This window comes from Gymnodraco acuticeps, unplaced genomic scaffold (assembly GCF_902827175.1).
Source record: "Gymnodraco acuticeps unplaced genomic scaffold, fGymAcu1.1, whole genome shotgun sequence".
NCBI lineage: Eukaryota > Metazoa > Chordata > Actinopteri > Perciformes > Bathydraconidae > Gymnodraco > Gymnodraco acuticeps.
Window position 1 is genome coordinate 1309863 of NW_022991325.1, and position 15780 is coordinate 1325642.

Here is a 15780-nt window from a genome sequence, read left to right on the forward strand (position 1 = left end):
CGTGCAGCGACAGCCGGAGCCAGAGGCTAACGATAGCTCACCTGCCTCACCATCATCTAGCTCCACAAGTGAAGCTGTGTCCGTAGCTGTGCGACCTTCTTCTCCAGCCATGAGCCAGGAGGAGAGGATGGATTTGGCTGTGTCCGGCGGTGGTCCTACAGTTCAAAGATCAAAGGCTATATTATAGCAACTGGCCCATGTAGGCCTATCGGCCCATTCCCCAGAGACACACATCAAGGAAACAGGTGTTTTTCCGAGATCTATTACACCACCACTACCAGAGCAGATACCAAACTGCCACGGACATGGCTGTGTTACTCCCCCACCCTGGACTGTGCCCATTGTGAGCCGTGCTGGCTGTTCGCAGACCGAGGTGCACCGTTCTACAGTGATGCGTGGACATGCGTTGTCTGCGAGGATTGACTCACATGCACAATCTCAGGTCCATGTCGGAGCGTGTGTCATTGGAAGAAAAACGGGAGAATCGATGCAAACATGGAGAGGAATGCAAGGAATGCTGCTAATTACTGAAAGACAGGCACTTGAGCGTATTGTCAACATTACAATCACTCTGGCCACTTGTAACTTGGCTTTTAGAGGACATAGGGAGATTCTTGGACAGCCCAACAGTGGGAACTTTCTCAGTATGATAGAACTTTTAGCATGTTACGATCCGGTTCTGAAAGAACTTGTTGAGCGACCACAAGGTTCTGTGAAATACTTGAGTCCAGCTGTTCAAAATGAGATAATCTACATAATCGCAAAGCGGGTGCAGTGCTACATTCAAGTAGAAATAAATAATGCTCCGTTTTATGTTGTTTGCATAAGTAGGCTATATTTTTCGTTTTGTTTATTTAATTAGTTAATTTCAGGACAACTTTGGGAATTTTGTTTGTTTGTTATGAGTTTTAAATAGATATATGGAGAGAGAGAGAGAGAGAGAGAGAGAGAGAGAGAGAGAGAGAGAGGAGAGAGAGAGAGAGAGAGAGAGAGAGGAGAGCGAGAGACTCTCGCTCCTAGCGAGAGAGAGCGCGATCGCGCGCGTGCGCGCTCTCGCGCGCTCGCGCGAGGCGCGTTCTCGCGCGTCGCGCGCGTCTCGTCGCTGCGCTGCAGCGCGCGTCATCTTCTCGCGCTCTCTTCGTCTTAGCTCCGCTCTCTGTCTCTGCGCCATTCTCGTCTAGTACTCTCGAATCTATATAGCATAGAGAGAGAGAGAGAGAGAGAGACACTAAATATTTGCACCGGGGCCAATCACAACCTTGTTACGCCACTGGGTTAGGGTCAAATTCCATGTCACATTTCCCTGTGGCTCTGTGTGACCAGCTGAACAACTCGACAGCCTGTGACCAACAGAGAAAGCAGAGCCATTGCAAGAAGTAAGTAAATGTCTCGTTTTTATTGTTTCATTTTCTAGTAATGTTCTCATTTTGGACCAGATATTTACATCTGGAAAATTTGTCGTACCTAGTTGTAGATTAGGATGCAGAACTGACTGGTGGAAGCAGACGTTTAAACAATTCCTTACTGCAGCTTGCAGAAGGATTGATGAAAGTAAAGCATATACATTAGGAATAATATGTTTACAGTAGAAATGAATCACGGAGTAACAAAAAAACAACATAAAGTGTTGTAGTTGTGTGTTTTGGAGTGTTGGGCAAGTTACTTTTAAAAAGTAACTAGTAATAGTTACTGCTCTCAAAATGCTCAAATTAGTTACTAAATTATAAAAGTAACTAGTAACAACTTACTTTACTTTAAAAATAATAACAATAAAAATACAAGTTTTTGTGTTGTTCTGTGGCACAGTAAGAGAAAAGACAACTCCCCATCATTGTAGCAATTATCATTATGAAATGTAGTGGAACAATAAAACACAAAATATATGTTTAGACATTTTGACAGGCATCTTTATTGTAGCCTCAACAATCAAGTTCTAAGTAGTGCACTTGTAGTCCATCCATCTTCTCCCGCTTATCCGTGGGTGCCGCCGTGAAAGGTGTCGATTGAAATTCGACGTTGTCCCAGTCTTCTCTTCTATCTTCTGTCCACATAATGTGCATTTTGCGCTGCTCTTTCCCAATATGGAAACAAAATCTTTAAAAGCATACAGCACGATGCGGGGTGTGTCTCTGGACATCTTTAGACTGGTATAGCAGCGGGGGCGTGCCCAGTACGTGAACTCGCCTCGCAGGTGCACACGCCAGGACACAGAGGACATCAGACTCCAGAGAAAACTTGCTCGAGTCCGAGTCCAAGTCTGAGTCATCCAAGGAATGTCCGAGCCGAGTCCGAGTCCAAGTCCAAGTCATCGTGCGTGAGAATTCACGAGTCCGAGTCCGAGTCGCGTCAATCAGTGCGCAAGTCCGAGTCAAGTCACGAGTCCCGAAAATCGGCACTCGAGTCCGAGTCCAGGACTCGAGTACTCCATCTCTGGTATCATCCGCATAACAATGAAAGTTTACAGAATGATTCCTTATAATATTGCCTAACGGAAGCATATATAATGTGAACAAAATAGGTCCAAGCACTGAGCCCTGTGGCACTCCATGGCTAACTTTGGTTTGCGTGGAAGATTCATCGTTGACACGCACAAACTGAAAGCGGTCAGATAGATAGGACCTAAACCAGCCTAAAGCAGTTCCCTTTATGCCAACTACGTGCTCTAATCTTTGCAATAGGATATCATGGACGATAGTATCAAATGCAGCACTGAGATCGAGCAAGACAAGAATAGAGACAAGTCCCTTGTCTGAGGCTATTAGAATGTCATTTGTGACTTTAACCAGAGCTGTCTCTGTGCTATGATGTGTTTTTAAAGCCAGACTGAAAATCTTCAAATAAATCATTGTTTTTTAAGTAATCACACAGCTGTTTTGCTACCGCTTTCTCAGGAATTTTTGAGAGGAACGGAAGATTAGAAATAGGTCTATAGTTGGCTAAAACCTCTGGATTGAGGTTGTGCTTTTTAAGAAGCGGATTTATCACTGCTACTTTGAATGATTGTGGAACATAGCCTGATAATAAAGACATATTCATAATATTTAATAAATAAGTGTTAATTAATGGAAAAACTTCCTTCAAAAGCTTAGTTGGAATTGGGTCTAACATGCACGTTGATGGTTTAGAAGAGAGAATCATTTAATTTAATTGTTCAAGGTTAATGGCTGAAAAGCATTCTAGTTTACTATCTAGTGTAATATTAGAACTTACGTTTCCGGGAGCTGTTGATAACACTATACTGGTCAAAGGCAAGAGGTCATTAATTTTGTTTCTAAGAGTAACAATTTTATTGTTAAAAAAGCACATAAAATCATTACTACTGAGTGCTATGGGAATAGAAGGCTCAATCGAGCTATGGCTCTCTGTCAGCCTGGCTACAGTGCTGAAAAGAAATCTTGCATTATTCTTATTTATTAATGAAGAGTAGTAGGCTGCTCTTGCTTTACGCAGTGATTTCTTATATTCATTGAGAGTAATATGACAAATTAAACGAGATTCTTCAAGTTTAGTGGAACGCCATATCCTTTCATGTTGTCTCGACTTTTGCTTTATTTTGCGGGTTTCGGCATTATGCCATGGAGATAATCTATGTTGTTTTATTTTCTTCTTTTTCAAAGGAGCAACAGAGTCTAATTTTATTCGCAGCGCATCTGTAGCACTATCAACAACATGATCAATTTGGGGTGGTGTACATTTTGTATAAGTTTCCTCCCTTACATGCTATCGAGTTAAGTATTGGTGGAATCTCTTCCTTAAATTTGGCTATAGCACTAACAGATAGGTTTCTGCTGCAGAAGCTTTTGACTAATGCTTTGTAGTCTAGTAACAGTACTTCAAAAGTTACTAAGAAATGGTCGGATAAAGCAGGATTATGCGGTTCGACTAATAGTTGCTCAATTTCAATACCATAAGTCAGAACAAGGTCGAGAGTGTGATTATAGCAGTGGGTTGGTTTATTTACACTCTGACAGAAACCAAAAGAATCTAATATAGAGTTAAATGCAACAGTAAGGCTATTTTTATCATCGTCAACATGAATATTAAAGTCACCTACGATAATTACTTCATCTGTTTTAAGTACCAAAGTTGATAAAAACTCAGAGAATTCTGATAAGAATTCTGAATAAGGACCTGGTGCACAGTAGGCTACACTGTAACAAATAAGATTGGCTGCAAAGTTTTCCAGGCGGATGCGTAAGACTAAAAACGAGGCTTTCAAAGGAGGTATAATTTAATTTTAGTTTAGTATTGATAAGTAAACTTGAGTCAAAGATTGCTGCAACTCCACCTACACTTAGGCCTACCTTTGATGATCAAATCACTTAAACACAAAGTCCATCCTCCTGTCCTTTTGGATGAAGTACTTGATGCAGCTGATCCTTTGCCACTCCAGTTTATCATTGTAACTCAATCTTGAAAATGACTCGGTTAATAATTTTGCAAACAATGTCATCACTATCACTGAAGTGAGACATCATGAACAAACTTATGCTAATCATAAATCTATCGATCATAAATCTATCGATTCGATTTATGATTAGAAAATAATAAAAGTAGGGCAGACATGTGGATATTATCCGGCTGAACAAAACGTGCATTTATCTAACAGATTCGTTTTCCACAGACCTTATTTCAAGCTATTTCCTCAAGGATACTGGTTTCCAAGCCAATATTTCAAGGATGCTACGTCATTGAGTGCCGCCGAAGGACTGTTCCAATCTCCAGCATACTTGGAATTCCACCGAGGCCGCGTCCTTGGTTTGGGGGAAATTTCGAGGCTGCACCAGGGGTGGCGCCAGGGGGGAGTGCTGAAGCACCCCCCAGGATTGCCAAAGCACCCCCTAAGCACCCCCAAGATATATGTTTTTTTAAATTAATTTTTTTATTATTATTATTATTAAATTAAATTAGAAAAATGATTGATTACATCAATGCAAATGTGAAACAAACAAATGTTTGACCAAAAACATAAAGCCAACACAGGTGATATGATTAGGCCAATGGCCAGCACCCATTCGATTTTTGACCTACCCATAGGCAAAATTACTTTGTGACACTTGACTGAGTGACTTCCTGTTAGCTAGAGCGCCAAATTATTTGCTAACAACAAAATGAAAAATGTATCGTTTTTTTGTCCTTAAATGTCCACTTGTGGACACTCAATCAAAACCACCTGAAAGCGAGAGGGATTCTGCACATAATAGGCCTCGTAAGTACAAGTAGCTTACTTCTGGGTCTCTGTGTTTCATTCAAGCTCTGCTCTGTGTGTGTGTGTGTGTGTGTGTGTGTGTGGCACGAGCCATTTTGTGTGCGTCTCGCACACCGGTGGGTATACAGTCTACTCTATGGTATCTACCGGAGATCGTTGTGGTTAGCATCTGGTGCTAGCTAGCCAAGCTAACGGATATAAGTAGCTTTTTCAACATCAAGGTGGAGGGAGAACTCTCTCCTGTCAGACTGAGAGTCTCGGATAACCTCAGCTCAGGTGAAGGGCTCTCAGTGTTTAGATAGTTTACTTTAGTCTAGTTATCTCAGTGGGTCTCAAACGGTTTGTTTTAAAAGGGGAGTGATTTGTAAAATATCTATAAAGAAATAGAAAATCTGTTTACAGTTCTGTTTCATATGGGTGTTGAGAGATTAATCCATAGATCTCTTCATTTTGCTCTCAAAGTGCACCAGATTGATGCTTTTAACTTCAATATTTAAAAAACAAATCTTCCCTGGGGAGCATGCCCCCGGACCCCACTAGAGGAGGTGAGGACCCTCCTAGAGGAGGTGAGATCCACTACCCACTTGTAAAAATAGCACTTTACCCCTGCTTACACCTATATGCCGTGAGCTGATTATCGAGCCTTCATTGTAACGCGGGTGCACTGTGTGTACGTATGGGGAGTGTTGCAGTAGAAAATGCAACTGTAGCGCTGGTGCTACAGGAAAAAAAAATCCTTTTTTGTAAATCCTTAATGAACCCTCTATGAAACGTCAAGCTACCCCACAGCACCCCAGAGAAAATCTCTGGCGCCGCCACTGGGCTGCACATGGGTAGACTTCGCGTCCTTAAAATCCCCACAATGCTTTGCGCACGGACCAATTTCAAAAACCCTTGCGGAGAATGGCTGAACTGACGCAGCACAAATTTAAATGTAAGTATGTAGTGGCGTAGAACATGTGTTGGTAAATATGTTACTTTGTTACATTTGTTTGTTATCACCAAAAATGTGTTCCGTGAAAGTAAAGCAAGTTCATAATTAGATAGACATTGTGAGGTATTTATTTTCGGTAGGCCTACAGTTTATGTTTAAACCGATAGAGAGAGTGGCACACTTGTTAGCCTGTTCCATTCTTCTTCGTTTTCCGAAGCCGTGGCTTGGAAGCATACTTGCTTCGTTTCTGAAGGAAGTGACTTGGAAGAACGCGACTACCAAGCCAGCATCCTCGCGATTGAGAAACACCCAGTGTTTGTGTGTGTGTGGCTGTTTCTCAATGAAAATCTTCCACGGGATTGGTGGAACCCGTTAACTAACCACTGAGCTATACGATGGCCCCTCGTTTGGTGTTGTAATGACGGTAGACAGGTATAAATCACAAGTTTAATTACAATTATAAAATATATAGCCTACCACTATCACAAAGACTGCCACGCTATGATTTCATTTAGTATTTAATTCAGAGGCCTGTGGTCAAATAGGAAACAATATCACATGATTAGACAATTGTATTACTAGGCACTGACGGAAGGAGATGATCATTAACTGTTGTCTATCTTTGCTCTAAAATCTCATGGGTGCTCACTGGAGTTTACTGGGGACTGTGAAGGCCATAACATCATTTTGATATTGATCAAACCATTTAATGAGCCATTTTAGCATGCATCTAGGCCTACATTTGTTATGTCTCCCACTTCACGTAGGTTTTTACTTAGAGGGTTCCTATTATGCATTTGAGGGTTTCCTTTTCCTGTAGAGTGTTATATAGGTTTTCTATGCATGTAAATGGTCAGCAAAGGCTAACATCCTAAAGTGAGAGTTTATCTCCCACATACTCCCCCCCCAGCCTGAAACGCCTCCATTGGACTCCTGTGTTTAATTCCATAACATAGTGACATCACTATTTAACACTCACACTTCTGGCTAGCGGTCCAACAAATTGTACGTGATAGGCTAAAGGCACGAACACACCAGGCCGATTATCGGCGTCGGTGGGCGTCAGGCCGACGATGAGCGTCGACACGCCCTACTCAGATTGGTGTGTCCCGCACCGTCGTGTCTTTTAAGCCGTGCCGACACTTTTTCGGCCTAAAACCCAGCAGGGCAGTCGGCCAAAGGCCATCGGCCAAAGAAATCACTTTGATTGGCTGTTCAGCTAGCGAATCAGTGCATGAGAAGCGAAACGGAAGTGAGGGACCCAAACAAACTATTAAGAAGGCAAATCTGAGATTTAATTTAACTCCAGCTCTCGACACAGGAGCTTCTCGTTGTAGAGTGAAAATGGAACGCACACGCTATTTGTTGTTTGTTTATATCATGCAGTCTGTTCTTCTTCTCTCGGTTATCACGCAGTCTGTCTTCCGGTTGTTGCCTCTTTTGAATGACAAATACACACTACCGCCGTCTGCTGGTAAGGAGAGTTATTGCCACTCACGCATGCGCAGTTCGTACGTGCTTCTTGGCCGTCAGCTGAAGTCTTTGCGGTGTGTCCCAGTGCGACTGTTGGCCAAGACGTAGAGACGTGAGGCGACGCAACAGTCGGGGGTCCGTCTGTGTCAGTTATTTGTTGTCAGATTGTTGTGTCCGGGCCTTAAGGGGCAGGACATTTCCGACAAATCGGTTGACCAATTACAAAGGAGCTGCCCAGCTAACCAATCAGAGCAGACTGGGCTCTGGTTTCAGACAGGGTGAACAGAGGTGCTGCAGCACAGGCAGTATGGGAACAATAAAGAGCTTTTTAAACAACAAAAAAATAGGAATTTGGTGGTTGGGGTGCTTAGAAACTGATATGTTGAATGTACTCTCGATGTGTAGATGTTTGTTCTCTTTTTGTTGCTTTTGTCAGTAATTGTGAGACAAGAAAGCACGTTGAGAGTTGTTTCACTTCATTATCGGGGTTCAGTTTTCCGTCACCAAGTTTCATTATTAGTTATAATAAATAGTTATTTTCCACAGAATGACCATGCCCTCACACAAAGCAGCACACTGCATCCCGCCTCACGCCCTGACCCGGCTGGCACGAGAATGGCTGGCAGAAGACACACCGAACTTTGACCCAGCGGGTGCTTGTGTAGGGTCACAGGAGGTGGAGGCCAGGCTGCTGTGTAAGACCCCACACAGCGTTCTGGCAGGGAGCCCCTTCTTCACAGCAGTGTTCACGGAGGTCGGCTGCACCGTGGACTGGGTGTACCAGGAGGGAGAGGAGATTGGTAGGCATTACACAGTGTCTTCCAAATCACCAATATATTAGAATTAGAGCCGGGACTTTAACGCGTTAATTAAGATTAATTAATTACACAAAAATTAACGCGTTAAAAAAATTAACGCATTTTAATCGCACTTATTTTTGCACCGCGGAACGTTTCTCACTGGATGAGTTTCAGGCGTACCGATTATACTGGAGCACCAACTAACGTTCATGACTTCAGACAACAACAAACCACAGTGAACAACAGTGGGAAATGTTGTTTTAAAAAACGGACGGATGGAAGCGTCGATAAGAGCACGGTTGTGTGCAAATTATGCAAAAAGGAATTCGCATATCACCGCAGCACATCAAGCCTCAAGTATCACCTCAATGCAAAACATATAGCAGCTAGCGTGGAAGCTAGCGTGGACGTTAGCCTCTTTTATCGCGTTCACACCAAAAAGAGCCGGTACTAAAATTAGTTCATGAGAACCTTTTTACCCCCACGAAAGTCCCTGCTAGAGAGCAGAGAGCTGCTAGAGAGCAGGGACTTTCGTACGGCTCTCTTGTGAGAAAAGAGCTATATTTCTGATTGGCTGGGAGGATTGCAGGCCACGCCCCGTAAAACTCCCAAAAAGTTTTGTGAAGCCGCCATTTTATTATCCTCGCATTAGCATTATTAGCATTAGCATTAGCCCAGCTTAGAAACGCAGAGAGACTAACTTATGGCAACACAAAATAAAACATGGGAGCGGTGGAGATGAGGAGGTGTCGGCGTTCTGGCGATTTACTCGGAAGGCTTCAGTAGAAGTTGCTGGGAGTCCCAGCAGCTTCGACTGAAGCCAGTCCCCAACTCCGGGGACTTCCGGCCGGGGACTTTGGGTGGCAGTATACGCCGTGAAGTGGTTTGCGGCCTGCCAGTAAACCCAAAGCAGAAGAAGAAGAAGTGACGTCAGCGGCTTCATTTGCCTAATCCACCCCCAGGTTCAAAGAGTTCTCATGAACTAAGTTCTCATGAACCTTTGTGGGAAAAGTACTGCGGTGTGAATGCGCCTAATGGTATACTAAAATCCATGTGAAAAAAATTGCTTCTCACTGTTCTCAGGTCAAATATTTATATGTGATTAAAAATGCGATTAATTTCGATTAATTAATTACAAAGCCTCTAATTAATTAGATTAATTTTTTTAATCGAGTCCCGGCCCTAATTAGAATAGATGTAATTACAAATCCCTTGCAAAGTCTCCAATAACAAAAGACGCACCAGTAACGGCTCACTACAGACCATTATTACGATCGTCCCGCCCCTAAGTTTATCATGGAAACAAAAAGTAGGGCCTCTCTTATATCTTATTTATACACCACTGTATTTATATTATGTATTTTAATATACAGCTTATAGTACAATATGCACACTTTTACTTCTTAATTGTAGAACAAACATTTTATATTATAGAATTTGTCTTTCTTTTATTGTATATTTTATTTTAGTATAGTTATTTCATTTAATGTTTGTCTGGCACATCTCATTTCCTATGTAAGTATTTATATGTATATGTTTTCTTTCTTTCTTTAATTCTAAAATAGGGCAACCGTCCCAAAAACAATTCCACCCGGATAGATAAAGAGTTCTATTTTTGATTCTGATAAAAATCTTATGAAGTTACGGATTGCATTTTAAAGGCCTTTTTAAGAAGGAGCATTGCAAATAGGCTATAAATGCTGCGGTATTTTGCATCGGTTTAAGCAGAAAACTCTCTAAAACAATATGCACTGTCAATCCTCCATGACTCTACCCCATGCAGGCCCAGGTGCCATCACGCTGACTGCCGTTGTGAAAGGCCCAGCCAGGTGCCTCCTCTTGGGGGAGCGGTCTGCTCTGAACTGCCTGGCCCGGGCCTCTGGGATCGCCACACGATGCTCTCAGCTCCAGGCAGCAGCAGCAGAGAGAGGCTGGCATGGAGAAGTGGCTGGCACACGCAAGACCACCCCGGGCTTCCGTCTGGTGGAAAAGTACGCCATGCTGGTTGGCAGTGTGTCCATGCACAGACAGGACCTGAGTGGAATGGTGATGCTGAAGGACAACCACGTGTGGGCATCAGGAAGTATCACACAGGTGGGCAGCTGCACCACAGATACAGTTATCACTCTGAGACTGTATGTTCCTACAGATCATTACAAAATATCCACCATAAAATATTAAGCTGTTGAAGAAAAAGCTACATTTCCTTGCAATGGTATCACTTAAGGCCAGTGGTGGAAGAAGTACTCAGAGATTTTATTTAAGTAAAAGTAGCTATACTACAGTATAAAAATACTCTGTTACAAGTAAAAGTCCTTTAATCAAAAGTGCAAAAGTATTGGCATCAAAATATACTTAAAGATGTTCTTATACATTCCAACACTTGCTTGAGGCAACGCAAAATCTGGCCAGGGTTAAGTGGTGGGGGTCAACCTTCCCCACTTATGGCGCATTTCCACTGCAGGCCTCGCTCGGCCTCGCTCGGTTTGGTTAGGCCTTATTAGGCCCGGCTCACTTTAATGCTGCACTTCCATTACAGTTTAGGAACTGGGGTAGTTACTATAGTAACGCAGTGTAGGCGGAGCCGTGACGTCATCTTCAATGAGAGCCCCAGAAAAACAACACAGCCGTTAGCTCTTAGCACTCAGAGCTCACAGCTCCTCATATCTGTTCAGAAACTTGACAAAAGTTAAACAAGTACAAACCACAGACTGCCTTTGTCATGGCGAATACAGTCGCTGGTTTATTTATGTCTGTATAGGCCGTTGTTGTGAGTGTGGACGGTCGGAGCATATATAACGTTAGCTTAGCCAAGCTCCATTTAGAAAACACGCATTTTAAAAGGGTTTTTCGCCTGCCGTCTGTCTGCAGACTTGTCAAAGCATTAATTCATGGTTTGTACTAACCGGTATCAGTATGTTGTTACTTCTGCATCATTTTGAAACGTGTATAACAATTAATCATAGTCAAATATGTTCATCTTGTTGTAGTTGTAGCCCCCTTGCCAGCGATTCTCTCTCTAGTTTAGCATACTCAGCCCGACTCAGCCTGGTTGTTCCTGGCCCTAGAACCACGATTTAGTCGGGCCAGAAAAAAGGTGAAAAAGTAGCCCCGGGCCAAAACTAGGCCAAGTGGAAACGCAACCAAAAACGGGCCCCGCACGGCTCGGCACGCTTAAAGCGAGCTACCCGCTGCAGTGGAAACGCGCCATTAGTTCCCCACTTCTTCCGGCAAAGCTACTCAGACCAGAAATATTTCAACTCAGACTTCATTTTTACAAATTTATAATGTTTCATTGTCTCATCTTGCACGGTTATCACACTGACAAAATCTGACCACAGACAGATATACTGTAAATACACAAAGAACCGAAGACACAAACACCTCCTCGGTGTTAGTTCCCTCTACAGCAGGTGTCTCCAGGAACACATTTTGACTAGATGACACGCACATACATACTCACAAGCTGGCAACAATCCCTATGTAGCTGATGTGGCTGACATTTTTTATTTGTATATATATAAATACCATTCTTTATAGTTTAATTGATGTAGTTACAGTTCCTAACTTTTTGAAGAGGCCCTAATATGCTTTTTGGGGGTTTTCCCTTTCCTGTAGTGTTATACTGTATACTGTAGGTTTGTGTACAATGCAAATGGTCTGCAAAGGCTAAAATCCCTGAGTTTCTCTCCCACACACTGTTGTTTTTGTTTAAAGGAACAAATACTTTTTTTTCTTTCAATAATGTACTAAAAAACACAAGGTGAAAAGGGCACAGCCTTCCTCTTTGCAGTGTGTTTCTATTTAATCGCTGTCTTGTGGGTAATGTGTTGCAATCAGGTCTTTTTTTTTTTAGGACGTTTGGTTTCTGTAAATGTTAAAAGTGAAAAGGCGACCTAATGCAGCAATATTTTTGTAAGATCAAAGTTTCTGTTTAGAGAAAAACATGTTTAAATATCCATCCAGATGCGCTTGTTTATCTTAACTCTAAATATGGAAAGTTGTTTTGCCATGTGCAAATTCTCATCACGCATACAAAATAATTGAAAAGATGAACTTGTTCTAGTAAACAAAGTTAACATGTGATATTACAGAGCGTCAGTACTGGCGCTACAGGAAAATAAAAAATAATTTAAGAGCAGTGAGTAAACCTTTCAGAGTCTAAGCACACCCAATATCATTCTCCAAAGTATATTATTGTCTTTATTAGGACCAATAGTATTTCAATAGCCTGCACACTTAATAATCGTACCATTTGAAATAACTAATAATCTTAATTTGATCATAGGATCTCCTTGTGGTTTTCTTGAATTTAAAAGCGTATCTATTATTTGTTGGACAAACCATCCAGGACGTACAATGGTAGGGCTTATTCGAAGGAAATATATCTGCATTTTTCTTGTTCTGAATAGTTGATTTCACTTATTGTAAGTTGTTTTAGATAGAAACGCCACCTAAATGAAATGTAATCAGTGTTTGGAGGGTAACTTTGACAAATGTATTCCAATACAATTACCAGTTACATGTAAAACAAATGATTAGTAACCTAATCTGAGTCTCACATAATGTAACCTGATTACTTCCTGAAACTTTTGGATTATCTCAATATCAAATGTAAAGCTTAACAAGCTGTTTTTAACTTCAGTCGATGAAAGATAACAGAACAATGTAACCTTAGAAAATAAAAAATAAAGACCTTTTTAAACATTATAGCATTTAAAAAATATATATTTGAGAATCACTAGAATCCTTCTAGTGAGCCCCACTGTTTTTTAAATGTACCAGTAATCTGATTACGCCTCTTTTGAATGTAATTGTAAAGGGAATACTCCCTCAGCCTGAATCTAATGTAAGGTTATCTTGGATAAAGTGTCAACCACGTAGAACTGTAAAATGTCCCAAAATACAATGGCTATTGCGAAATTGTAACAAGAATAAGAGGAAATGTGTCCGTTTATGGCTTCCTGCATGAGGCCCAATGACACCGGTGACACGAGTCGTGAAGTCGGGTATGCTCACAAGCAGTAGCGTAGGCAGAAATGTACTTTAGGGTGGGCCTGTAAAAAATAGGGTGGGCCAGATTTTTCTTCTGCGCATCAGAAGCTAACAACAATCCCTGCCGGTACCGGTGGCTGATTACTTTTAGAATACTTTTGGAATACTTTCTTTTTCCATAACAGATGGGTATGTTTTGGTGAACAGGAGACACGTATTTTACTGTTTTAATGGCTTATCAAGAACTCAAACACAACATCTTGGTGTCATTCTGGACAGCTCCCTCTCATCTGCACCCCACATAAATAACATCACCCGGACTGCATTCTTTGTACTGTCTTAAAACCTTTCCTTAGAATATGTTATGAATTGTAAGGTGTCCTTGGGTGCTTTGAAAAGCGCCCCTAAATAGAATGAATTATCATTATTATTTATTATCTGAAACGATGTAATAACTTTTAAAACTTTTTCCAGTCACTTGCCCCAGGCATTCAGCAGCAGCAGGCCATTCACTTTGATTTGATCCCGTTATAAATGTCATCATTTCGACAATAAAGAAATGCTACATAAACGTTATCTTGCACATTTTATCGAACCATCTCCGTTTCTAACTTTCAATATATTTTTAAAGAGATCTCTCTCTCTAATCTGCGTGCGGGGGCGGGGCCTCACAGACGCGCTGCATCTCTCTCTCGCTCACAGACATGCTGCAGCGCTGTGCAGTGTGCACACAGCTCTGCCGGTAATGAATATTACATTTTGTGAGGAAACTTTTCCACCAATAATTCCAATAAGTATTCCAAAATGTATTCACTTCAGGTTTACGAAAGTAACTGTAATCAGATTACTCGTTTTTCAAATGTAACGCCAGCTGAATACACTTGATTTTTGTATTCTGATTACGTAACGCCGTTACATGTATTCCGTGACAACCCAACCCTGTGTATATCTCTCCGGACTGTCCACCAGCAGATGAAAAACACCCACCTCTCCGCCTCTTCCAAGGGACGAGGGAACCGTGCGGCAGAGTTTCCGTTAACATTTGTTTTCTTCTGACAGCCCAGCAGCAGGAGAGGTGGGGAGAGGGAGGCGTGGGGAGAGGGAGCCGTGGGGAGAGGGAGGCGGGGCTATTTCATCGTTATCAGAAAATGATCGTATAGATCGCTGCTAGATGAGGGCAGTGGGGGCTCTTCTTGGAGTCTGGCTTTTTAAAAAAAAAAAAAAGTTCATAAGTGAACTTTGAGCCATCATTTATTTTGCAGGCAGCTCTCTGCCTCTCTCACGTTATAATGGCGCGTGCCGGAACCAACAATCAGTTGTTACCGTAAATGAGTTTGGTTCAGAGGATACAACATTAATTAAACTCGATATTTGTTCACTTGAATTTCACTTTGAATGCTTGGATATTCTCAATGGGTGAATAAATGTTTTATAATAATAATAAAATAAAATAAATTAAAAAATGACTCAGGGTGGGCCAATGAGTAAACTGGGTGGGCCTGGGTCCACCCTGGCCCTATGGTGGCTACACCACTGCTCACAAGACGTTCAACACAACAGATGTGTGTGTGTGCAGGCTGTGAGAGAGGCCCGCTCAGTGTGTGGCTTCAGCTCTAAGGTGGAGGTGGAGTGCCAATCGGCAGACGAGGGCCGAGAGGCGGCCGCAGCAGGAGCAGACATCGTGATGCTGGACAACTTTCAACCTCAGGTGAAGAATACTAAACTCACACAAGCCTTTGTCACTTTGCATTTTCATTGCCTGGTTTCCACTCACTCTGCCACTTCATTCCACCCCCCTTCTCCTCCCTCCTTCTCCTCATAGGAGCTCCATGTTGCAGCTCATGTTCTGAAGGAGGAGTTCCCAGCCCTGCTGATCGAGGCGAGTGGAGGAGTGACTCCAGAGAACTTAGCTATGTATTTCTCCCCACACGTGGACATCATTTCTCTGGGCTGCATAACACAGGGCTGCCCAGTTGTGGATTTTTCTCTCAAGGTTCAAAAGCCTGCTACACCCCAAGCCTTCTAGAAAGATAAACACAACAAGTGTGATGTACAAACAGTCCCACGATGATTCAATTAGAAAATGTGAGCGGAAACTTTTTTAACATGTTCATTTATTTCCTTTCACACCTGCAATATCAGTGGTTTACTGTTGCTGAAACTTTAGAAGTAGCTGACATCCTGTTTGCTCACTGTGTCCTCAGTCATTTGATAAGCATCACTTGATGACTAGGTTTTGTCAAACTTGAAAAGCTAAAAAATGGAAATATGCATTCCGATAAAGGAGCACGTTTGTTTTATTGATGAGCAGAGATCTTGCAGACATACAGAATAAAAGGGTATTTAAGGTCAATTGATCTGTATTATTA

General features: G+C 42.1%; 1 protein-coding gene across 1 annotated transcript; it reads left to right on the forward strand.

Moving 5' to 3' along the window:
• Positions 1-1234: 1234 nt before the first annotated feature.
• Positions 1235-15764, forward strand: LOC117562519 (nicotinate-nucleotide pyrophosphorylase [carboxylating]-like). Its single transcript, XM_034240359.1, has 5 exons — positions 1235-1376; positions 8163-8416; positions 10200-10510; positions 14988-15119; positions 15234-15764. The coding sequence occupies exons 1-5, from the start codon at positions 1291-1293 to the stop codon at positions 15435-15437; spliced, it is 987 nt and encodes a 328-aa protein (XP_034096250.1). The 5' UTR covers positions 1235-1290; the 3' UTR covers positions 15438-15764.
• Positions 15765-15780: the final 16 nt, after the last annotated feature.